Source organism: Eubalaena glacialis, chromosome 19 (genome assembly GCF_028564815.1).
Source record: "Eubalaena glacialis isolate mEubGla1 chromosome 19, mEubGla1.1.hap2.+ XY, whole genome shotgun sequence".
In the NCBI taxonomy this organism is placed as follows: domain Eukaryota; kingdom Metazoa; phylum Chordata; class Mammalia; order Artiodactyla; family Balaenidae; genus Eubalaena; species Eubalaena glacialis.
Genome location: NC_083734.1, coordinates 17,778,410 through 17,802,668, shown reverse-complemented (window position 1 = coordinate 17,802,668; position 24,259 = coordinate 17,778,410). Strand labels below are relative to the sequence as shown.

At 52.3% G+C, this 24,259-nt stretch overlaps 1 protein-coding gene across 3 annotated transcripts; it reads left to right on the top strand.

Moving 5' to 3' along the window:
* Positions 1-6,370: 6,370 nt before the first annotated feature.
* LGALS9 (galectin 9) lies at positions 6,371-24,050 on the top strand. 3 transcript variants are annotated; one of them, XM_061175123.1, is made up of 11 exons: positions 6,371-6,480; positions 12,698-12,789; positions 15,445-15,646; positions 16,486-16,596; positions 17,933-18,028; positions 19,653-19,688; positions 20,238-20,288; positions 20,933-20,974; positions 21,441-21,529; positions 21,627-21,789; positions 23,581-24,050. In XM_061175123.1, exons 1-11 carry the CDS (start codon positions 6,442-6,444, stop codon positions 23,725-23,727), a joined length of 1,068 nt encoding a protein of 355 aa, XP_061031106.1. In that variant the 5' UTR covers positions 6,371-6,441; the 3' UTR covers positions 23,728-24,050. The 3 variants fall into 3 exon arrangements, with proteins under 3 accessions (XP_061031106.1, XP_061031107.1, XP_061031108.1); XM_061175124.1 differs by lacking the exon at positions 17,933-18,028; XM_061175125.1 differs by lacking the exons at positions 17,933-18,028; positions 21,627-21,789 and having other exon boundaries at positions 23,581-23,659.
* The last annotated feature ends 209 nt before the right edge of the window (positions 24,051-24,259 follow it).

Sequence of the window (24,259 nt, the reverse complement as noted above, 5' to 3'; positions counted from 1 at the left end):
GTATGCTGCCCACAAGCACGTAGACCCCAGACTGGTTGGAACCAGAAGGTTGATGATGTTGACTCCCAATTACCTCACCACCAGCCTATCAGAAGATGTCCATGAGCTGATCACACACCCTGCAACCCTCTCCCTTATCCTGTCTTTAAAAACCTTTCCCTGAAAGCCATTGGGGAGTTTGGGTTTTTTAAGCACCAGCTGCCTGGTCTCCTTGCTTGGTGCCCTGCAGTAAACACTTTCTTTCACCACAACCCCGGTGTCAGTAGATTGGCTTTACTGCACATAGACAAGCTCTTAGTGAAGGCAAATCTGATCTAGATAGTTATAGATAGATTGGAAACTTTGGTGATAAATTCAATTGAAAGATTACCTTCCTTAGCAGTGGCTTGGGGGATACAGATGAGGGCATTATCTTTCCAGGTCAATGCCAGAAGAAAGGAAAGGAAAAGAAGGAGAAAGGGTTTCATGTTTAGTTAAAGTATGAAGTCTTGATCCATCATCTCGGGCAGAAGCAGTCTTCCTGAATGTCAGCGACTTCTCTTCCTCATCAGTTTGATTTGGAGGTCTCCAGCCCTTGTACAGGACTGGGTGTTAGGTGGGTCTTCTTCAGCTGTGAGAGGTATATCCAAGGTTCAAGTCCCTGGGGCTTGACTGCCATCGGCATAGTTGGGAGGACCTGGTACAGTCCCTTCCTAGGAGATTTAAGGGCAGTCTTTGCTCTTAGTGATTCCAAATCAGATGGTGGAAGACCACTGGGAATGTTAATTTGTTGAGTCATAGCCAGATGTTTGAAGAAACTAGAAGAATTCAGGACCCAGTCCAGTTTACAGGTATATGACAAAACCTCAAAGACAGTTAACAGCACTAGAATCTAATGTCTACAAAGGTGCAAATAAAATTATTCCATGAATAATCCAGTTTCTCCCAGCTGTCCCAGCTTAGAAGTGGCTTCTGGAACACTCTTGCCCATTGTGCCAACTCACCTGGGTCCAGTACAAAGATGCAGGGTCTGAGGTGTGTCACAAAGGAATTTGTCCCACGTTGCCTGGGACCCAAAGTGGAGAAGAGCAGGTCATTGGAAAGACAGAATGATCTTTCTACATTCTCTGTAGAAAACATGTCAAATCTTCATCGCATGAAGAAGCAGAGTATGAGAGTATGCGGCCCAAAAGTCAGAAAGTATTATAGTGCCAGGATATTAATTAATAAAAATATTATTTTCCTGGATTTTGTGATGTTTGGGGTATTTGTCAACTGCTACGTTTCGAATATGGTGCCCCCCACAAAATTCACATGACCACCGTCACCCATTTCGGCCACCAGTAGTTTTTATTTATGGAAGTGGTAATGGTTTTCATTTATGATCATAACATAAAGTTTGCTTTTTAAATAAATGTTTATAAGTTTGTTTAAAGGAAATTGGGAAGTAAGGCTGGTCCCAGGCTAGTCACACAAAGACTGAAAGCAAAAGCAGCTGTGTGTTTGGTTAATCAGCTGATACAACACTGATCCTTTGCACATCTGGTGCTAAATGTTTGCTCACATGGCTTCCCCAAGGAGGGAGTGTAACCAAACAGTGACTTTGAGTGTGCTGCATTCCGTGGGGCTGCAAGTTCTTCTATTCCTTACCCCTGCCACCCATGGAAGGGATACCACCGACCCTTCACAACCCAGCACAAGGGCCACCTCCTCTCTGAATTCTCTCAGGGCCTCACCACACGCAGGTCAGATACGCGAGGACACAGATGGAATCTATGGAGCGTTCATTGTGCGCCAGGCATTGACTAAGTGCCTTACAAGCCTTAGCTCATTCAGTGCTCACAACAACCATGTAAAATAAGTTCTCTTATCAGCTACATCTCACAGATGAGGAAACACTGAAGCTTAGAGAGTGCTGAGGAGCAATATTTGCCCCCCCAAATGTGTCACTTTGGCATGAGGATTCATTTAGGCTGATTCTTTTTAAGAAACATAAGACGCGAAGTTTTTGTTACCGCCCCTCAGCTGCCGCAAAGTTTGTAGAAAAAGGGCCTGTTCCCGGAAAAGAGCCGTGACCAGTGATATCTGCAGAAGAACGCGGACTAGGTGGGGTGAGGGAAACCCGGCAGGGCCTGGAGAACAGAGTCCACTCTGCGCCCAGCAAGCATTTATTTACCAAACAGTCACCCTCAACATCCTCTTCTGTCTTTAGCTGAAGGTGGTATTTAAGGTGAGGGCTTTGACCATTATGGTGAGTTAGTTCTCCTGGGTCTCCCCATGTATACGTGTTGTTAAACTTTTGTTAGATTTTTCTCCTGTTAGTCTGTCTCATCTCAATTTAATTCTTAGACCAGCCAGAAGAACCTAGAAGGGTAGAGGAAAATTTCTTCCTTCCTCAACATCCATGCTGTAACCTGTGTCAGAATTTCCTTCCACTTTAAGGCTGAATAATATTGCATTGTATGTAGAGACCACATATTGTTTACCTAGTCGTGCATCGATGGACACTTGGGTTGCTTCTATCTCTTGGCTATTGTAAATAATACCACGACCACGGGTGTACAAATATCTCTTCAAGTCCCTGCTTTCAATTCTTTAGGATATATACCCAGAAGTGGAATTGCTGGATCATACGGTAATTCTATGTTTAGTTTTTGAAGGAACCTCCATACTGTTTTGCGGTGTCGGTCTCAGCTGACGTAGTGATGCTGTTTGGGAACACCTGGGGGCACACACGTGGGCCTTTACCTCTCATGGGAGCCCCACAGGCCTTTCCCCAGCTGGAGCCAATGCTGTGGCTGCACATGCCCTTCTGCTTCTTGTTGCGACTGCAAGACCCAGCTCAGCAACAACTATCAGGGAGCTTTGAAAAAACAAGGATTATTACTCTCAGGTCCTGAGGGCCACACAGCGAGATCAGCCAATGGGGAGGAGTGGGTGATAGTGGAGACCTGGGGGTCCACCTTTATTGTGGTCCAAGGGTGGGGTGGTTAGGCAGGAACTAGGGGGCAGGAAGAGAAATGTGGGGTCACTCACACAGTTATCTAGGTTCCCCAAGGCTTTCTACGAAGGAGAACTTCATGGGTGCGGCCGGCCTGGGTGCTTACCTAGAAGCTGTCATACAGCTGGCGATGTGTTTATTCAAGATGGGTGTTTGAGGGCTTCCCTGGCAGCGTAGTGGTTAAGAATCCGCCTGCCAATGCAGGGGACACGGGTTCGATCCCTGGTCTGGGAAGATCCTACATGCCGCGGAGCAACTAAGCCCGTGTGCCACAACTACTGAGCCTGCGCTCTAGAGCCCGTGAGCCACAACTACTGAAGCCCGCGTGCCACAACTACTGAAGCCCGCACACCTAGAGCCCGTGCTCCACAAGAGAAGTCACCGCAATGAGAAGCCCGCGCACTGCAATGAAGAGTAGCCCCCGCTCGCCACAACTAGAGAAAGCCTGCGCGCAGCAACGAAGACCCAGGGCAGCCAAAAATAAATAAATAAATAAATAAATTAGTTAATTAATTTTTAAAAAAGATGGGTGTTTGAAATGGATGCTTTGGCAATCAGAAGCTTAACGCCAGGCACTTAGGATCAGGCATGTACACTACGTTTCCCATCGCAGCCTCACCATTTTACTTTCCCACCAACAGCGCAAAAGGGCTCCTTTCTCCACATCCTCATCAACACTTGTCGTTTTCTGGTTTTTTGATAGTGTGAGGTAGCCCACTCATTTTGAACAGATCCTATGGTCTACAGTTCAGAGAATAGAGAGTCTCAGACAAGTGTCTGGGACTTTGACACTTAAGACCTTAACACCAGAGCCAGGCGCTGGGAACGGGTTGCGGTGACGGCACAGTGATGCCAGGCTGCTGAGGTCAACAGTGCCAGGCACTGGGTCTTGAAGACACCTCCCTACTGTCTCCATTCATCTGAAAACGCATTGGCCTTAGGGTTTGGCTGTTGCCTCTCCCTGCAGGGCAGGAGCAGAGGGCCCTGGGCTCTCCTCTTTGGGCTGGATTCACTGTGGCTTACTTCCAAGGCGCGTGGCGATGCCAAAGTGTGTGTTTGCTGGAACTCTAGCTGTCCCTGTGTCTCCCTGGGCTCTGGGAGTTTGGGAGGGGTTATTTTTATTTTCTGATTAATTAATTAATTAATTAATTAATTAATTGGCCGAGCAGGTCTTAGTTGCGGCATGTGGGATCTTCACTGTGGCACTCGGGACCTCTAGTTGCGGCATGCGGGCTCTTAGTTGCAGTATGTAGGATCTAGTTCCCTGACCAGGGATCGAACCCAGGTACCCTGCATTGGGAGCAGAGAGTGTTAACCACTGGACCATCAGGGAAGTCCCTTGGGTTTTTTTTTTAAAAAAAACAGTACTTTATTCACATAAACACACAGATCCTAGTCTGCTGGATGAGTTTTTACATTGTAAACAGCTGTTTGACCACCATCCAGATCAAGATCCAGGACGTTTCCAGCACCCAGAAGACTCCTTCAGGACCCTCCCAGTTGGTGCCCCCCACGGGTCATCACTATTCTGACCTGTTGTTGGATTTTATGTAATCAGAATGCTCCCAGCCTGTGCTCACTTGTGTCTGGCTCCTCTGCTCAAATGTGAGGTTCATTGATGACCTTGCCTGTATCTGTGGTCCCTTTTTATCGCCAAGGTCTGGTCCATTGTAGGCATATCACCATTCATTTTTCCTTTCTCCTGCTGGTGAACATTTGTGTTTTTTCCAGTGCGGGGTTATGATGAGTAAAGCTGTTGTGCACACTTGCATATATTCTCACATCTCTTGGGTAAATATCTAGGAGCAGAAAAGCTGGGACACAGGAGGGATAGATGTTTGACTTTACTATGTATGATCTGCCAAGTTTCCAACGCTGTAGTATTTTACACTCCCACCTGCAATGAATGAGAGTTCCAGTTGCTCCGTATCCCAGTCAATGAGGAAACGGTCCCCATGTCCCTGGTGTCAAAGAGAATTGCAAAGAATTTCCCCTTCTTTTCCTCCTTTCTGCTCCAACTGTGCCATCTGTCCCTTAAATCCGGTCGAATTCTGGTTGATCCAGGCATCTAGTGGGGATGGAGGGTAGACAGAGGAGGCATGTGGCCTCAGTCTATGAGAACATCTCAAAGAAGTCAGTCTTTGCAAATTCTGGGGCACTCAGGCAAGCACAAGAAGGGAGAGAGGTGCAGACACATGCACGGCCCCGGGGCACCTGCTACCCACGTGGTGCCTGTAGGACCCTTAGCTGCTCATCCAGGCTTGACCGCGGGGCCCTGTCTCTAGCACATGGTGAGGACCTGCTTGACTTCAGGTAAGTCTATTGTCACTATGTCTTTCCTCCCTGCCCCCCTCCCTGACCCAGCTGATCCTGAGTCTCTGTTTCAGTCAATCATTTCCTTTAATAAGGTGCTGGAGCCAATTAAAGACAGTTTATTCAATATGTTGCCCCCACCTCCATGTCACTTGGAATGTTCTGTTATGTCCAAGACTTCTCCACTCCCCATTCTAAAGCCCAGAATCAAGGGAGAGAAGAGAAGAGTGAAATTCATAGAGAGGAGGGATCAGAAGCTCCCAGGGCATCATTATACACAAGAATAAGGTAACTCCATTATGAGGTTTTCTATTTGCAAAACATTTCTTTCTACGTGATTATGATTATTTTTTAAAGATTTATTTATTTATTTATTGGCTGCACCGTTTCTTAGTTGCGGTACACAGGATCTTTTAGTTGCAGCATGCGAACTCTTAGCTGTGGCATGCATGCAGGATCTAGTTGCCTGACCAGGGATTGAACCCAGGTCCCCTGCATTGGGAGCGTGGAGTCTTACCCACTGGACCATCAGGGAAGTCCCTACATGATTATATTTTTATATGAGGAATAGAATTTTAAAGGGGAAGAATACCTTTTTGAGAACCTAAGTAACCTCATATGGCTCAGGATGCCACTAGTGAGCTGTGTGACCTTGGGCATGACCCTTAAGACTCTCTGAGCCTCAGTTTCCCTGTCTGGAAAATGGGTATAACCAGGCCTTCCCAGCTCCACCGCCAACCCGTGCACAGGCAGCGCCGTTGTTGTCTGGACACTCATGACACAGCCACATGCTCACAGGCAGTGTCGTCTAGTAGCTTGCTGCAGTGTGAATGTGGTCAGGATCTCTGAGCCTACATGAACGTCTGTGAACTATTTGGTCACGGGTGGAGCGCAGGAGGAGAGTGGAGGGAAAAGGCACTGGGTGAGGAGCACCCACTTCCCTCTCCCAAGTATCATCCTCCACCATCCTCCCTCGGCAACCTACCTCTCTCCCTTTCTCTAAACCCATTTCCTCTTGCTCCTGGCTCCTCCCCCATTGAATAACTGCCAAATTGCTTTGGTTTCTATTTCTTTGTTAAGTCCTCCCCAGTGCAGAGGACTGCCCTGTCAGTGTGCAAAGTGGCAGCGGCCACGGAGGCGGTGGAGAGATGGCCTTCGGCGGCGCCCAGCCTCCCTACCTGAGCCCAGTGAGTTCCGGGGCTGTGGGTAGCCTCAGCCAGGGGGAAACAGCTGTGGGGCTCTGAGGAAGCAGCTCTTGCAGGTGGAGGGGGGGAGGCATCCCAAAGAGAACACCACAAGGGCAGAAAGGCCAGCTGGGGCAGCCCTGACACAACTTCTGCTCTGCGCCCGTCTCCCTGGTGCCATTCAGGGCTGGAGGGGGTGAGCATCACCAGGATTTGTGCATCTGACAATCGTTTACTGAGCTCTTCCGGGTGCCTCTCCTGTTCTAGGTGCTCAGTGGGGGAAAGAAGGGCCTAAGTAACAACTAGAAAAGTGATGGCTTTTTTTTGCTTGAAGGGAGAAGTAAACAGGGCTTCTGGGGAGATTAACAACCCAGCACGGCAGTGAAGGGCATTTACTTTGAAGATGGCCTCTCTGGGATCAGCCATTTACTAGCTGGGTGACCTCAAGCAAGTTACTTTACCTCTCTGGGCCTCCGTTTCTGCATCTGTATAATGGGGATAATCCTTAAGTCACTGCCGAGGGGGGGGTAAGGATTAAGTGAGGCAGCACGTCAGGAGAGCTTGAATGGTGTCTGGCCCACTGTGGGCGCTCTGGAAGTGTTTAGAATTGTTACGAGTCTGGGGGCAGCAGGGAAGGGCTCCCAAGGAGGTGTCTGCTCCCTGAGGGGTGAGTGAACAAGGCAGCGCGGGTCAAGGGTGTCTGAGAGGGACCATCTCAGGAGTTAGCGGGGGAGCGGGGCTGCCCCTGCATGGTGGGGTGCAAAGGGCTGCCTTCTGTGCCTTTTTGCCTTCTCTGGGGAGCCCCTGTAGCAGGCGGCCTTTTTAAACCCTTATCATCCCCATGCCATACATGGAAAACTGAGGCTCAGAGAGGTGGAGGCCATTTGTCAAATGTCCCCAGATGGTAAGTGGCCGAGGAGGGAGGTGTCTTGATTTCCCCCCCGCCCCAGAGGAAGGAGGTGCCCCAGAGAGAGCACCGGGGGAGGACGTGGGCCGGCAGGCGGCAGCCCAGGCCCAGGAGGTTTCTGTGGTCACTGTGTCCTGGGCCGGGCCCTGCAGTAGGAGCCTCTCCCGGCCTCCGCTTCCCAAGAGGCCTGCAGGTGGGCTGACGGAGCCCTACGTGGGAGCGGGGGTGGGCGGAAATAGGTGCTGGGGAGCTGCTGGGGGGCAAACAGGCCAAACCCACCTCTGCAGGGGCCCCGGCGTGGCCTGTTTGCTCTGGGCAGTGTCCAGTGCCCCTCCGTCCACCTCGTGAGGGCTCCCAGGGTGGGGCTGGAGGAAGCTGGGCCGCCCGGTGGGTGCCTCCACTGCGGCCTCGGGGTCAGAACGTGTCACCTGGGTCTCTTGCTCCATCAGATGGGCGACCCAGAGCCCCCTCCAGGCCCTGACGTTTTATTATTCTGGTGACGTGTTTTTACTTTTTAATCCTTGGATTCAAAAGGCAAAGATTTCAAATCAGAAGGAAACTCCTTCTATGGCAGCAGAGAGTCAAAACAGGGGCTTGGAAGTCCAGACCAGAAAGAGGCTGCGTGCAGCCCTCACAGGCACCCGCAGCACCGTCCAGCCCACGTAGCCACCCTCTCCCAGGCCACCCATTGACCTGAGTACCTGGGACCTCACTTCCTCCAAAGTGCAGTGGGAAGGCCATCTGCCTGGCCTGTCTGCTGAGGAGGCCACGCCTCCAGGACCTGCCTCTGGAGCCCCCCCCCAATTCCTCGCCCACGCCCCGCCGGCCTCATCTGGCCCAGCCCCCAGAGGGCCAGGAGGGCAGCTGGTGTCACAGTCAGGACAGGACTCGCTGTTTGGACCAGGGGAGCACTCGGTAAGCCAGGAGCGAGGGTGTTCTGGGCTTCATCGTGAGAAGCAGACCGTGTGGTTGTTAAAAGCATGGGTGCTGGGGTTCAAACCCGGCTCTATCTCTGCCTGGCTGTGTGGCTTTGGGCAAGTTATGCAGCCTTCCTGTGCCTGTTTCCTCATCTGTAAATGTGGCACTAATAATGACCAGGGTTGTTGTGAGGATAACAAGATAACACAGACGGGGAAGGTTGGCCACCAGAAGGGCAGCAGTGCCCTTTGGCTAAAAACTGCCCCCTCTGGGTGAGCCCCCTGTGCCAGCTGTGGCTGGGTGGCCTCTGTGACACTGGGCCTGCAGAAGGGGGCTGCCCACCCTCTGGCCTGTAGGGCCTGACTCTGCTTTCCAGACTGGATAGGAAGAGGAGGAAAAAATCCTCAGCCTCCAGGCACAGCCCAGAGCTGAGAGCAAGTTCTGACCCAGCAGAAAGTTTAAGTCATCCTTATGCAGACAGCTGCCATTGTCAAGGCCTTCCAGCCAAGGGCTTTCCACTTAGCCTTTCACCTAATCGTCTTAAGCACACTGCCAGGCTGGCAATGCTATTGTCTCACTGTTCCAAGGAGGGAATTGGGGTGCAGGCAGGTCAAATGACTTGTTCAACATCAGAGCTGCCAGCACAAGGAGCTGGGAGGCGAACCCAAGCTGTGGGACCATAAATCCAGCATAAAAATCCATCCTCCTAAGTCATACAAAGCAAAAGCAGGTGCTGCTATTTCCTGCTAAGGTCACACACACACACATACACACATACATGCACGGAGGGGTCCTTGGCCAGCCAGGCTTAAAACAATACAAATTTATTCTCTTACAGTTCTGGAGGTCAGAACTCTAAAATCAAAGTGTCAGCAAGGCTATTTCCTTCTGGAGGCTTCAGGGGAGAATGTTTCCTTTTTATTTTTTTTTCTGCAACTGTTGAATCTCAAATATTTTCTTTTTTTTTTCTTTTAGTGGTTGTTCCATTTTATTTTTTATTTTTTATTTTTTTGGCTGCATTGGGTCTTTGTTGCTGCGAGCCGGGGGCTACTCTTCGTTGCAGTGCATGGGCTTCTCGGTGCACGGGCTTCTCATTGCGGTGGCTTCTCTTGTTGTGGAGCACAGGCCCTAGAGCACGCAGGCTTCAGTAGTTGTGGCACGTGGGCTCAGTAATTGCGGCGCACGGGCTTAGTTGCTCCGCAGCATGTGGGATCTTCCCAGACCAGGGATGGAACCCGTGTCCCCTGAATTGGCAGGCGGATTCTTAACCACTGCGCCACCAGGGATGTCCGAGAACGTTTCCTTGCCTTTTCCAGCTTCCAGAGGCTGCCTGCTTGCGTTGGCTTGTGGTCCCTTCCTCCTCCTTTAAAGCCAGCAGCTTCTTGCTTCTGTTGTCACATCTCCTACTACCAATTCTCCTCTTCTGCCTCCCTCTTTGAGGACCCTGTGACTACACTGGGCCCACCTGGATAATCCAGGATAGCCTCTACATCTCAAGATCCTCAACCTAATCACATATGCAAAATCCCTTTTGCCGTGTAAAGCAACATATTCACAACTTCCAGGGATTAGAATGTAGACATTTTTGGTGGGGCAGAGGGGAGGGTGGTAATCATTCAGTCTACCATACCCTCCTTGGAGTCAACCAGTGTTAGCAGTTGCTTTGAATCCTTCCAGAAATGTTTTATTCATGGTAAGTAAATATATGTATATAGCCTCCCCAACCCATTTTAAAAATAATACATGTGGCATCATTGTGTATCAGTTCTCAAAGAGTCCCCTTCTTCCTCTTCTCTTCTTGTTAAGCCTCCATAGAATCCATTGTATGGAAATAACATAATTAATTTCACCATTTTCTTCTTGGTGGACTTTTGGACTCTTTCCAATTTTTTGCAATTATAGTGCGGCAGTGGATAATCTTGCCTTTAGGATTATACTCAATTTGAAATAATCTTGTGTTTCAGAATTTGAGGGCACCATTTAAGACAACAAAATCTCACAAAACTTTTTTTGGGGAAATCCTTCCTTAAGATTAACCTGTACTGCCTGCCCCCATTATCTACACATGGCTTCCTCCATCCTGCCTTCCTTCTGTGCCCTGATGACCCCATCCCAATACACTCTGCTTTCAGTTCTTTATACCTTAGTGTGAATATGCTTAAGGGAAGGGCCCATACTTGCCAGGAGTATGCATTTTAAGCCCTGTCTGTCGTGATGGTGTGAAAGGCTCTTAAGAGAATTTCAGGTTTCAACAAACAAATGAGGGGATTCTTTTTCCAGGAAGTACGGCCTGCTGGTCTATAACTGTGTCAGGCTGATTCTACTTCTTCAAAATCACCGGCACGGACAGAAACAACAGAAAGATCTCAGAGATGTAGAGAAGCCATGATGTGCTTAAGGTCACCAAAGTATTTAATGACAGAGTTCAGACCTAACCTGAGGTGCCACAAAAGACACCTTTCCCAAAGGTCCATGGAGAGAAGAGTCTGTCTGAATGGGATCCTGGCATTACAGGTTATCTCCCAGGGCGAGCTGTGCACATGAGTTAGGAGGGGTTTCTCTGGATTCTGAGTGGCTGTACAGCTCAAGGACATAGGCTAGGACTGAACTGGGCTGGTGGGTGTTTTTTGTTTGCCTGCAGAGTGTTTATTTTAACTCGTTGCTAAAGAAAATTTTAAAATTTAGAGAGAATAGTATCATAAACAACACATACCCGTCATTCAGTTTCAACTCACGACCTGTCTTGCTTCATCTCTACCCAACCCTACTTCCCTTTCCACTCCTGGATGATTTTGAAGCAAATCTAGATATATCATTTCATTGCAAATATTTCATTATATGTCTCTATAACAAAGGAACTCTTCTACAATCCTTTTAAAAGGATTTTTCCCCCAGAAATTACAAAGTTTTACAGAAAAAAATTCCAGATTTTGGTCTTCTCCTAAAGACTTGGAAGCTCTGCCAACACTGGACCTGGATGGTAATCACTGGTTACAGCTGAGTGGACACTGCCTCTTTAGATAAGGAAGATGATGTCTACTTTGCCTCAGTCCCTACCAATCCCTATTGTACCCACCTGGCCAGCTCACCTATACACATCACCTGCCTGGCTCCTGTACTCATTTAATTTTTTTTTTTTAACATCTTTATTGGAGTATAATTGCTTTACAATGGTGTGTTAGTTTCTGCTTTATAACAAAGTGAATCCGTTATACTTATACATATGTCCCCATATCTCTTCCCACACATTTAATTTTTGTAAGGAAATGACTTAAAGGAGAAGGTAGAAAAGACTTGAACAACTTGAAAAATGTGAAAATTGACTAGGAGATAGAATTGTGTTTAAGGCAGTTTGTAGAACCACATTAGATAAAAGGCATTCAGGAACGAAGCTTTGAAAGTTGAGACATAAGCAATTTAGGAATTTTGATTAGAGAGACCAAGGTGGAAGAAAGCAGAGGGGCAGTAGAGAGATAACCTACCATGTACCAGTCTCTTCCACAGACTTTTTGTCACTCAATCATCAATCTCACTCAGAAGGTGGGATTTATCCCTGTTTCACAGATGAGGAAATTGAGGCAAAGAGAAGTTAAATAAACTTCCCAAGGCTGCTAAGGTAACAAGCAACCAAATTAGGATTTAAATCTGGAGTATGCCTGGCTCTAAAATGAGGCATCCCTCACCGTAACCATGGATCCTTTAAAGAGGCTCAGGAAAGAGAACGTGACAAAGTGATGGGGCCCAGGAGGGGTGGAGATGTCACATTAGGACTTTGGAGGATGCCAAGGGCCTAGGGGAAGGAATGGGAGCCCAGGAGCAGGAGTAGAAGAGGGGGCTGCCCCGCGGTTGCAGAGAACACCTGGGAAGAGGCACTTTCTGAGGCGGTGGAGGGCAAAGGTCATGGTCACCGTTGTTCTCGGGGTGGGATGGGCAGGAGAGGGGAGGATGCCTTCTTCTTGGCCTGCTCAGGTGAGCAGAGGGTTTATCCTCGAGAACAGGTTGGTGGGTCTCTTTGGTCCCTTGGGCCCCCTGAGTCCCCAGCCAGGGGACTTTGCTAGGAACCTGGCCTGGGGTCCAGCAGCCCCCTCCTCACTCCCCTGGTTCCTTCCCATCTCAGGGCTGTGGACATGCCACTTCTTCCTCTTGGCAGCTGTCACACTGTCCCTGACACATCCTCTCAGAGCCGGGGGGATCTCCTTCTCACAACCTCAGAATGTCTGTGTAACTTCCTCGCTGCAGGCCTGGAAGGCCCGTGGGGCAGAGCCTCTCTCTGTCCTGTTCACAGCTGCACCTGGCCCCTAGCCCAGTGCCTGACACCCAGGCCAGCCCCCAGCAAGTGCTGAAGGGGATGGAGAGAAGCAGGCCGGCCCACTGACCACCGTCTCCTCCCCGCAGGCCATTCCGTTCACTGGGATAATCCAAGGGGGTCTCCAGGACGGACTTCAGATCACCATCAATGGGACCGTTATATATTCCAACGGAAACAGGTACCTGGAATCGTTGTTTCTCTCAGCCTCGCCCCTGAGCAAGCCAGGGCGCTCTCAGCTCAGGTTGGTCCACCCAGCATCCTCCGAGCTGCCCGCACCTGGCTCAGGGGATGAGAAGGGCCCGGCCCCTGCCAACAATGCACGGCACTCCTGCCATCTGCCAGTAGCACCCAGGGCACCATTAACCAGACTCCCCAAAGACGGGGGAGGGGATAATGGGAGCTCCCAGTCTAAGGAGGGAAGCAGGCCAGCCTAGAGGCAGAAGTTCCAGGACTGAACACTGTATGCTGTGACCCAGAGTTGCAGAAACATCACCTTCCTTCATTTCCTGTAGCTGCCCTCATCTACTTCGGAGCCCTCCCTTGGTCTGACGTGGAAATAGTTAAACTTGCCATCAGAGTTGTAATTTGGTCTCTTTCAGTTTCAAGCTCTTTCCCGGAAAATGCTAAGTCAATTCAAAAAATAAATATCTCAGCGCTGTTTCCAGCGCTCCTCCTAGATCCCAAGGGGCCTTCCCAGGAGAAGAGCCTGCACATATTCTCAGAGGCAGGAGGGTCCTCGGATGCTCACGCAGCCCTGGCGGACCTCTGCTGAGGTCCGGGTGGCTCGGAGGCCTGGGACCCGTGCCCAGTTTCGGTGGGGTCCACGTGGGCTGCACCCTGAGGTCCACAGTGCCCACGGAGGCCCCTCTGGACACGTGGTCCTCTCTCAGAAGCCTCTCTGTCCCAATCCCAGCTGGCTTCTGCCCCTACGTTTCCTCTCATCACTTTGCATGGGGCCCGGGGACCTTCTGGATTCCTTCAGGCCCCTCCCAGGCCCAGCCCTACCCCTGCATCTAGATTCTAGATGACTTCCTCTGCCATTGCTTCCCCTCCAGGTGGACACGGACACACTGACCATGGGACTTTGAGAGCCCTGAGTGCCCCCAGGGGACTCGGAGGGAAGTGAGGCACCCAGATCCCCCAAAACTCTGCCAGCATGGGAGTCCCAGACCTCGGCTCTGAACTTCCATTGCTTTCTCTCTCCCCCTTCCTCTGCCTACCCTTTCTCCCAGCGCAGGAGGGCTTTCTACTCCCACCCTGTCTAATAGAATCTCTCCCTACCTCCGAGGGTCCCCCTTCCGATGGGAGCTTTTGCTCTCTCCCTTCCCTGGGGCAGGAATTTTCAAAGGAACACAGGAATGAAGCTGGAGGACCGCAAAGGGAAAACTACACCCAGAGGTATTTCAGAAACACTATTCTCCACTTTAAGAGGAATAGAGACTTAGATTTTCTCATTCCAGAGTCACTTGGAGCTTCCTTTCCCTTCGGTATTCCCAGAGGGAGGGCGGCTGGGCTCAGGGCCATGCCAGTTTCCCGCAGGCCCCGCTGGCTGAGGGTTCACAGAGAGCTCCGATGTTGAGGACGGCGTCCAGAACACACCCCCCTTAACCGAGAAAGAGAACGGGCTCTGGGGGCTGCCCTGGCGGTCCAGTGGTCAGAACTCCACACTTCCACTGCAGGGGGCACAGGCTTGATCCCTGGTTGGGGAACTAAGATCCTGCAAGCTGCTGTGCGGCCAAAAAAAAAAAAAAAAAGTGGCGGGGCTCTGCAGGTAGGGGCTGTCCATCGAGGGCCACCCTTGGGTGCAGGGCAGTGCCTGGCTCTGTGGAGCATGACATGGGAGCGAGGCGTGCTCTCTGACTGCTGTGTGTTTGTTGGGGAGACCAAAGTGACCCCGAGAGGCAGGCTGCAAACCACACTGGTGCTGAATTCAGGGAAGGCGGACCCTCAGAACCTCAGACTGGAACTTGGTTTGGGGACACGAGCGAGCTCCATCTGGCAAGAGGCAGAACAAACGTTTATTGCGCCCACTTTGTGAGCCAGGTCCCTCGGAAGATTCTTTCGTTTCTGTCCTCACCTTACAGTCAAGGCTGTACCCAAAGGAAGTTGGGATGGCGAGGGGCTTCCTCCGAGGAGAGATGGGAACAAAGAGTTGCTTGCTTGGGGGCTTCCCCTGGCCGCCTTGTTAATCATCCTCGAAGGAAGGCAGTCACCCCCTTTCCCGGATGCGGCAGCTTGAGGGTAGCGAGGTGCGGGGTCATTGCAAATGACAAACAGTGCAGAGCTGGGGTCTGGGTCCAGGCCTGCTGACCTCACTCAGGTCAGGTGGACACACGCCAACCTCTACAGGGGGACAGACGCGCACACTGAGGTCCCCACGCCCGGAGGGCTAGTGTTTATTCTATGCCTCCCCTTTAGACACCATCTCTGTAGGCGTCCCATCAATGTCACGTGTTCTTTCCGTTTGTCCTCTTCTCTCTCAACTGAGCAGACGTGGGCCGGCCTCCAACGAGCGACCACTTGGCACAAAAGGTTCTCACTCCTAGGCACATTTCTCAACTTCCATCTTGGATACAAATTTCTTTACCCATTTTCTACTTATTTTTAGAAAATCACACTGTAAGGGCAAAATGTGGTAACTGCACAAAAACATACTAAGTGCAAATTAGGTGAGCAAAAAAGATGGCAACAACTAAGGATGGGTACAAACCAGCCACGCAGGTTGTAGGCAGGATCCCAGATGGATGTCAGTCAAAGGCATGAGACCCTCCTGTTCCCACCCTTGGCAGTAAACCAGGATACCGAGAGCCCTGTCTGATTTCCCTTGGCCTAGGTTTGCTGTGAACTTTCAGAGCGGCTACAATGACAATGACATTGCCTTCCACTTCAACCCTCGGTTTGAAGAAGGCGGGTATGTGGTCTGCAACACGAAGCAGAAAGGAAGCTGGGGGCCTGAGGAAAGGAAGATGCAAATGCCCTTCCAGAGGGGGTGTCCCTTTGAGCTCTGCTTCCTGGTACAGAGCTCGGAGTTCAAGGTGAGCAGGAACTCTCCTCTCTTCCCTTCAGCTGTCTGTCCCCCAGCCTGATCAGGCGCAGTGAATAGCATTTAAATAGTCATGTGAGCAACACCTTTGTACAGAGAAGAGGACCATTTCCTTGTAAGGATGCAGTCTCCTTACACACCTTCACCTGCATCTACAAGTGCACCTGTTGCTTCTTTTACTCCGGAAATAAGCACTAGATAAGTCACCATGGTGCTTTTTGGCCTCCTGGGTCTTTAAAGTCCAAATTATTTCCGTTCCTCTGCCCTTCTTCCACTCCAGGTCCCTGGTAACATTTGTTTTTGTTACATTGTTGCAGCCTTTATCCAGGTGTTATTAATGGCTTAGTTTTGCAGGGCATTGCAAACTGCTTTTGCAAGCAGAGCAGTGTCTCTGGGCTTGGGGAGACAGGAGGGGGGGGGTGAGTTCATCTGTGTCTGTGCCCCTCTGTGTGAACATGGATGTTCCCAACCCCTCACCATGCAACCTGACATCACCTCTCCTCTGCTCTCCACGAACCTTTGTATGCATATTTCAGTAACACCCCAGGTGACCTAAGATTAGAAAGACAAACCTACTGCAATAAGCAAACAACCGTAAGTACTAAAAAGCCAACAACCAGAGCCACGTAGGGATTGTGTCCGGATGCACTTTGGATCACAAGCATGTTCCTGTAACTGGCACAGCTCTGAAGGCTGATGCCCCCGACCTACAGGGGATGGATGTGAAAACTAGACACAGGTCTAAACTTCTAGAAGCAGGGGTCCCAGAAGCTTGGGTGAGTTCCCACCTGGCCAGGGACCCCCTCCTGCAACATGCACTCATCTCGGCAGGTGATGGTGAATAAGAACCTCTTCACGCAGTACGCACACCGCGTGCCCTTCCAACGCGTCAACGCCATCTGCGTCACGGGCGCCGTGCAGCTGTCCTACATCAGCTTTCAGGTCAGACTGTCCACCCGGCACCCGCCCCCAGGGGCTGGGTGCAGGGCCCGGTCCATTGTGCCCAGGCCCTGCTGCGTGGGCCCAAAAGTGCCAGCCAGTCTCCTTTCCAGGTGGCTCTGGGGACACACCTCTGGCTCCCCCGTCCTGTCCTTCTTGTGTCGCTGTCTCTGTCTAGGACACCTGCTTCAGTCTCCCGGGCTCCTAGGCCACTCATCTCTGTCATTCCCACCCTGGTTAGGAGGCCGTGTGGTTCTAGAAAGACCCGAGGCTTGGGAATCAAACTGAATGCAGCTCAAATCTCCAGCTCTGCCATTCTCATCGGCTGGGGGATCTTAGACAAGTGACTTCGCCTCTCCCAGCCTCAGTTTCCTCACCTGTGGGAGGAGCAGGGTCTCTGACACCCCATGGGTCCTTGTGTGAGTTCAATGAGGCGATACACATCAGAGGTCACAGAATAGCCTGCATGGGCCACACTTGGGTCTATTTGACTCTCTCTGTGTTTTAAAATTTTTGAATGTGTTACCAGCATCTAAAAGGTCAGCAGAAGTTTTTTGTTTTGTTTTAATTAATTAATTAATTAATTAATTAATTAATGGCTGCGTTGGGTCTTTGTTGCTGCGCGTGGGCCTTCTCTAATTGCATTGAGCGGGGCTCTAGAGCATGGGTTCTAGGCACGCGGGCTTCAGTAGTTGTGGCATGTGGGCTTCAGTAGTTGTGGCACGTGGGCTTCAGTAGTTGTGGCATGCAGGCTCTAGAGCACAGGCTCAGTAGTTGTGGCGCATGGGCTTAGTTGCTCCACGGCATGTGGGATCTTCCACTTAAAAATAGTTAAGATGGTCAATTTTATGTGCATTTCACCACAGTTCAGGAAAAAAAAAAAGGTCGGGTGATAGCACATGGTAATCTGGATTTCTGGCTTTTTGTGAAAACTGGAAAGATTGGGGTATGCTGGGCCCACATTCTGCAGGGCCCCAGGCCGCTGGCTGGGAGCTGTCGGCACCACTTTGGTATTTGAGTGTGTACCCTGAGATGGGAAGGCACACAGCAGGCCCTTGACAAATATGAGGCCCTTTCTCTTTGGTCCTCATCTCTCATACTCCTTCCCTCCCGACCTCCCCCTGTGGGGTTGGGGAGAGAGGAGAGAGAGATGGAGGTGGAGAGAGAGACGGCCAGCCTGCCATCACTCCCTGGAGCCTAAGCTTCCCTCTGCCCGTCCTGGACACCCGGCTCCCCCTGCTTGCCTGTCTGTCTCCCTCTTGCCTGGCCCCTGCTTTTCCCCTCTTCCTTGGCTCCGTTAATGCTTCTCTTCACCCCATGGCACCTTTTGTTTTAACAGAACACTGGCGCAGCTCTCATCCAGCCCGCCTTCTCCACGGTGCAGTGCTCCCAGGCTGCCTGTTTCCCACCCAAGCCCAAGGGGCGCAAACCGAAAGTGAGTTCAGTGGAGGCCTGGGGCGGCTGAGCTGTCAGCAGGAAGGACAGAGCATCCGAGACGCTGGTCCAGCCAGCAGGCCAGCCAGGGTCTCCAGGCCCTGTCATGCCCAAAGATTCCCTGCCGCCATCCACAACCCCGGGCCCAGAGCTGGGGACCTGGGGGTGTCCTTGGCTCTGCCTTCCTCTCATTATCTCTCCAGGGCACCAGTGCCTCTCTTCCCAAAGCCATTGCCGTGGTCCAGGCCATCTGCCCCCTCAACACCCCGACCACGGCCTAGTTCCCCACGCCCCACTCACCCACCACAGTGACCTTCCTATGCACAAATCTGATCACGTCCTCCCCCTGCTTTAAAGTCCTAAAGGCCCCAAGTCCCTCTAGATAAAGTCCAGATAGCAGGACCTGCAGAATCCTCCCCAGTCTTGCCCCAGCCTCCCTCCCGGCCTCATCCCTCACCCAGGAAGCTCACGCAGCCTCCGCTGCTCACTTGGGGCTCTCTCAGGCCACCGTGCTCTCTGCACATGCTATCCCAGTGCTGAAAGCACCCTTTGCCACCCACCCCCAGCCAATCCCAAATGGCCCTTCACAGTTCTGCTTAAGTGTCACTCCTCTGGAGCATCGTCCCTGGAGTAGATCACTGGATGCCCTCCTGAGTCACCACAGACTTTGGACATGTCTGTGCTACACCAGTCACCACGTCCTGCTATAACTGTGTTTATGTGTGTCTCCTCATCACTCTCCTCCCTCCTTCCCTACATCCACCAGGCCCTTTGTGGGTTGGGATTGTAGGTGGTTTATTTGTGTATCCCTAGCATTTTGCACAGTGCCTGGCGTGCGGTAGGGACTCAGTTAATGAATGTGGAATAGGTTTGCAAGAGGAACAGTCTGCCGGGTGAGGGCAGGGTCCCGGACAGGAAGGGGAGCAGGGCCTGGCCCTTTCTTTGGCCACCTGAGCAGTGGGGACTGGGAGGAGGGCTGTCTCTCTGCCCAGCCTTCCTGGGCCCGGCACGGTGCAGCTGGGGCACCTGCCTTCTGCCATGCGGACACAGGACTGATGGAGCTGCAGGGAGCCTTTGTAGGGCAGCCCGCCTTTGGCCCTGGCCTGGGGAGGACAGGGTGTGGCGGATACAATCAGCAGAACTGGGTACCATTTGGATTTTATCTCTTGTTACCTGGGTGAGCTTGGGCAAGTTGCCTAATCTTTCTGAGACTAGTTGCCTCACCAGCGAAATAGGAGGCAAGGATGCCTCCCTCACTGTAAAGTCTTGAAGCCAGAGCCTGGCACACAGCAGGCCTTCAGCCAATGTAAGTTTTCACCTTATGGGTGAAATATGGCACCGGGAGTAATGGCTTTGCCTCTGGGAGCTAAGGGAAGCTAAACGGTCTGTATCAGACATATCCACCTCTCCTTCTGAAGGAGCCAATGGGAATGTTCCCCCTCCTCCACCCCAACCCCATTGCATAAGCATAGTGTACACGGGATGGTGGGTGAGAAGCTGGGCGCCCAGAAGGCTCAGGAGGGAGGCCGCGTGTGAGGAGGCCTTTCTTACCACAGCTTCTGCCGCCATGTTACTCTCGTGTGGCACCAGTGTTAACCACCATTTTGGTTTCTCATCCCCTTCAGCCTCCAGGGATCTGGCCGGCCAGCTCGGCTCCCATTGTAAGTGTCTTGCTCTCTCTTCGGAATCTCTTCACTTCGGCTTTTCCTGTGGGTTAAAAGGAGGAGGCGGAGCCAAGCATGGAGCCTCTCCCATTGGAGGGTAGGGCCGCCAAGGCCAGACCCTTGGGCCATCTGCCTGGCTGGGGTGGTGATGGTGCGAGGGAGTTCGGGGTGGGGGGGAGGGGTGGCTGGCCCTGATGAATCGGGAAGGAGCCCCAGTGGCCGCTGGTTTGCTTAAGGCCCTGCCACTCTGTGGGCAGCCACAGGACACCAAGGCCCCACGTTCACTTCTTCCTTCTGCAAAGCGAGGCTGTGCTAGAGACATTCCCCTGAGAAGAAAGATGCAGGCCACAAATGCAACCATGTTTCTTCTCCAGAGAAGAAACACCTCTACCTGCCAGTTTTGGGGCGTCTGGTCAGGATGATTGGGCTGGTTACAAGCTCAAGATGACCTCACCTAAGAGGAGGGTGTTAAGTGGTGCCCTCTGGTGGCAGGTGGCCATCTTCACACCGGTGAGAGCCGGTAAAAATGGGGTTTCTTTCTTCCAGACTCAGACCATCATCCACACCGTGCAGAGCACCCCTGGACAGACGTTCCCTGTAAGTCTGAACGCTCTGGTCAGCTCACAGCCCCACCACGTGCCCCTTTCCCAAGGAGTGAATTCTCTAGGCCCAGAGTCAGGAAGAAAGCAGTTTAGCAAGGAAGGTGGGGACATTTGGGGCTGGGCCCTCTGCTTAGGAGAAACGCACGTAAACCTCTCCGTGGGACAGTAGAGATTCTGGATCAGGCTGGATTTACCCAATGACCCAAGAAATAGGTCCCCTAGGGACCAACAGGAAAACTGGTCCTTCTGTCCCTGAGAGGGGAGTGCAGTGGTCCCAGTATCTGGATATGAGACCCTCCATCCTGAGGACAAGCCCCCAGGATGTCACTGCTGATCACAGGCTTAGGCTGCTTCTCCTCTTCCTCCTGCCAGTGCAAAGCACACGGGGGGCCTGGAGTCAGTGGGGCTGCCCCTGGAGGGGTTGAGGGGCAGGTGACCATGATGGGATCCAGGAACGCGGCAGGAGTCCTGCCAAGGCTGACATGGGAAGGAAGGTGACGGGGAGAATCCAAGGCCTGAAGCCCCACGACCTCAGTCTCCCACTGGAGCATCCCCTCTAGAACGTGCGCGGGCGTGCGTGTGTGTGCGTGCGCGCATGCGTGCACTCCCGTACTGAATTTCCCGATCTCTTTCCAACAGAATCCCATGATCCCACCCATGGCATATCCCAACCCAACCTACGTAAGTGGTTTCCCTGGGAGGGGTGGAGGTCTGCTTTGTGTTGTGCAGGGTTGGGGTAGGGGGAGGGGGAGGGCAGCTTACAAAATGAAAAGCAGTCCTTTAGTAAACTGAAGTTCTGGAAACTTCCAGGTAACTTAGAAGACTTAGGAAAGGGGCTTTCACCTTGAAAATCGTCCCTTCTCCATGAGCATATTATACGGTCTTCCCTTCTCAGCCCAAACATCCTTTGCGTCCAACCAAAGCTCTTTTCATGATAGTAAATGCCCATTAATTTGAGGAATGCGGGAAAGTTTTCCTTTGCCATTTACTGAGCCAAGTAAAGATACCATGGAGTTCTTTCTTGAAGATACAGGCACAGTTAAATTGTCGACTGACAGTCCAAATGCACAGAAGTTGACATGAAGTTTCTCTTGCAGCGGCGGCTGCTCTGGCTGCTGCTGTCTGACCTGCCCCCTCCTCCCCACAGCCAATACCTTTCTTCACCTCTATCCCCGGTGGGCTGTACCCCTCCAAGAGAATCACGGTGTCGGGTACCGTCCTGTCCAATGCTCAGAGGTAAGCCAGGGTTCCTGGGGAGAAGAGACACCCCAAGGTCATTCTGGCCATTCCCCCGGCTCGGGGCAGAGAGTCCATGGGAGCGGCCCATCCCCAGGTTCTACATCAACCTGTGCTCCGGGAGAGACATCGCCTTCCACCTGAACCCCCGCTTTGACGAGGATGCCGTGGTCCGCAACACGCAAATCAACAGCCGCTGGGGGTCTGAGGAGCGAAGCCTGTCCCGACAGATGCCCTTCTGCCGAGGCCAGAGCTTCTCGGTGAGATGCTGCAGCCCCGAGCTGGGAGGGGCTCTCAAGGGGCAGGTGGGGCAGCGGGTGGAGGTCATCTGGGGGCACCTTGATCGAGGCAGGAGCTGATGCCTCTGGGGTGAGGACTGGGCCCAGAAGAAAAGTGTTCACCAAATTACTGCTATTATCATTTTACTGTTTTGTCCCACATAAGGCAGGTGGCAGGTACTACCTGCTGTTACAGATGAGGAGACTCACTCCCACGTGCAGGCTACTTGCTAAGGTCACACAGCCCATCAGTGCCCAATCGAACTCAAGAATGAGGTGTCATTCATTCACTCACTCACTCATTCATTCAACAGTCATTTATCAGCTATTTCATCCAGGCCCACTTTGAGCAGCAAGTACCCCAGGTACTGGGGGGACAATTAGGAAACAGACGGTCCAGGTCCTGCCCCCATGGAGTTTACAATCAAGGTGGGGGAGGAACAAGGAAACAAATGTATGGACAGATCGCTGCAGAATAGCAACGGGTACTATGCAGAGGGCAAAGTAGAATAAGAAATAAGTGAGCCCCGGGCAGGGGCCATGCTTCCTTAGGCGGGGGCAGACCTTGAAAGAGGCCCCAGCACAGGCGGGACCTCAGTGGTAGGAGGAGCCCACCTTGCAAAAAATCTAAGGGGCAGCAGAGGGAGCTGATATCATTGCCGAGGCAGAGGGTCATGGTCGTGGCCTGTCTAGGAAGCAGGAGGGCCGGGGCTTCTGGGAGAGTGAGGATGGGGAGGTGGCGGGTGGCACTGCTGGAGGCCTGGATGACACAGAGCTGGGTTCTCGACCCTGACTACATACTCAAATCACCTGAGAGCTTGAAAAAGAAAAAGCAATGCCTGGCTCCACCCCAGGCCCAGGAGAGGATGAGCCTGGACACCCGTATTTTTAAATATGCCCTAATACTCCTCACCCAGGGTTGAAAATGACCGACGTAGGGCCTTGTGGGTCATGGATTGTGGCTCTTAGTCCAGGGTGTTGGTGTGTTTCAAGCCAGAGAGCAATATACTTTGATAGCTGTGTGACCTTGAGCAAGTGACTTAACAGCTCTGTGCCTCAGTTCCCTTATCTAAAATATGGGACTGCTAGTAATATTGATCTCACAGAGATGGAAGAAGGAAATGAAATCGAGTTTGTGACACGCTTAGGACAGTGCCCGGTGCGCAGTGGCTCTGCTGCTGGTGTTAGCTATGTGATGGGGACGACGGTATTTTAACAGCTGTGCTGCCACTGCCTCTGGGAGAATGTCGGGGTGGAAGAGACAAGTTAGGAGGCTGCCGCAGCAGGAGTGCAGGCGCCGAGCACTCCTGTGTGCCGGGTCCTAGGGGCATGGATGACACAGGCCAGCATTTGTGTCCCTAGAGGCTCAGGGTCCAGCTAGAGGGTGAGGATAGGGGTGGGGGACACAGCCTGAGGGGGCGCCTGACTTGGCTAGGAGGGGCTCAGGAGGTGGGGAAAGGCCAGGAAGGCTGGCTGCAGGAGGGTGAGTCCTGAAGGGGGAGTAGCAGTGATCCACGCAGACAAGGTGTGCAGAGCGGGGAGCACAGGGGGAAGGGCATTCTGGGGGGAGCAACAGAATATGTAAACTCACAGGGAAGGAGAGCATGAGGCATGTTCGGGGAAGAGTGAATACTTCGGTGTGGCTCGAATGCAGCTGTGGGTCTTGCTTAACTAACGTTTGGGGAAGGTGGGAAGGAGGGAGGGAGACGTGAGGCTGCCTTCGGCTTTGAGGACAGTCTAGGCGGGGTACAGATGCTGAGGCCTCTCATCCAGGTGTGGATCATGTGTGAAGGCTCCTGCCTCAAGTTGGCTGTGGATGGCCAGCACCTGTGTGAATACTACCACCGCCTGAAGAACCTGCCCGCCATCAACAGCCTGGAGGTGGGGGGCGACATCCAGCTGACCTACGTGCAGACATAGGCCAGCCCTGCCTTGGGCTGCCGTCTGGCTCTGCTCATCACCCCCACCTGCACCGCATCTGGGGCTTTGCTGGAGAGACCACGTCCTTGGCTGGCTCTGCTTCTGGCCACGTCCACCTCGTCCCAAGCCGCCAGCTGTCACTCCACGCGGGAGGTGGTATCCTCGGCCCCTCCCCTTCCTCCAGTCTTTAACTTCTCCTCCTCCCAGAAAGCTACGCTGATGACGCCCCACTGGTCCCCACCAACGGGCAGGAGCCTTCTCAGCAGGGGGTTCTCCCCTTTCCCAGTGTCCTTCGAATAAAGAAAGAACAATGCTTGTCGGCACGTGTGCCTGGGATGATCGTGGTTTATTAACTGAGTTTGGAGACCTTCTGGAGTCTCTGGAATCGGGGAGGTCCAGGCTGAGGGAAGAGGGAGGAGAGAGCACGGGCTCACTTTGATCAGGGGGTGGTTCCTGACATCCGGGCCTGCTCTCTGTGGGTCCTCCACAAACCCCACAAGGGTGTGGGAGAAAGCTCAGGCCTCTTGGACAG

What these genes read in the sequence shown, in the direction of transcription:
- LGALS9 (XM_061175123.1), top strand. Translation starts at nt 6,442, where the DNA reads ATGGCCTTCGGCGGCGCCCAGCCTCCCTACCTGAGCCCA. An exon ending in CCAAGGGGCGCAAACCGAAA is followed by an intron (nt 18,029 to 19,652) that starts GTGAGTTCAGTG and finishes CATCCCCTTCAG; the next exon opens with CCTCCAGGGATCTGGCCGGC. An exon ending in CCCCTGGACAGACGTTCCCT is followed by an intron (nt 20,289 to 20,932) that starts GTAAGTCTGAAC and finishes TCTTTCCAACAG; the next exon opens with AATCCCATGATCCCACCCAT.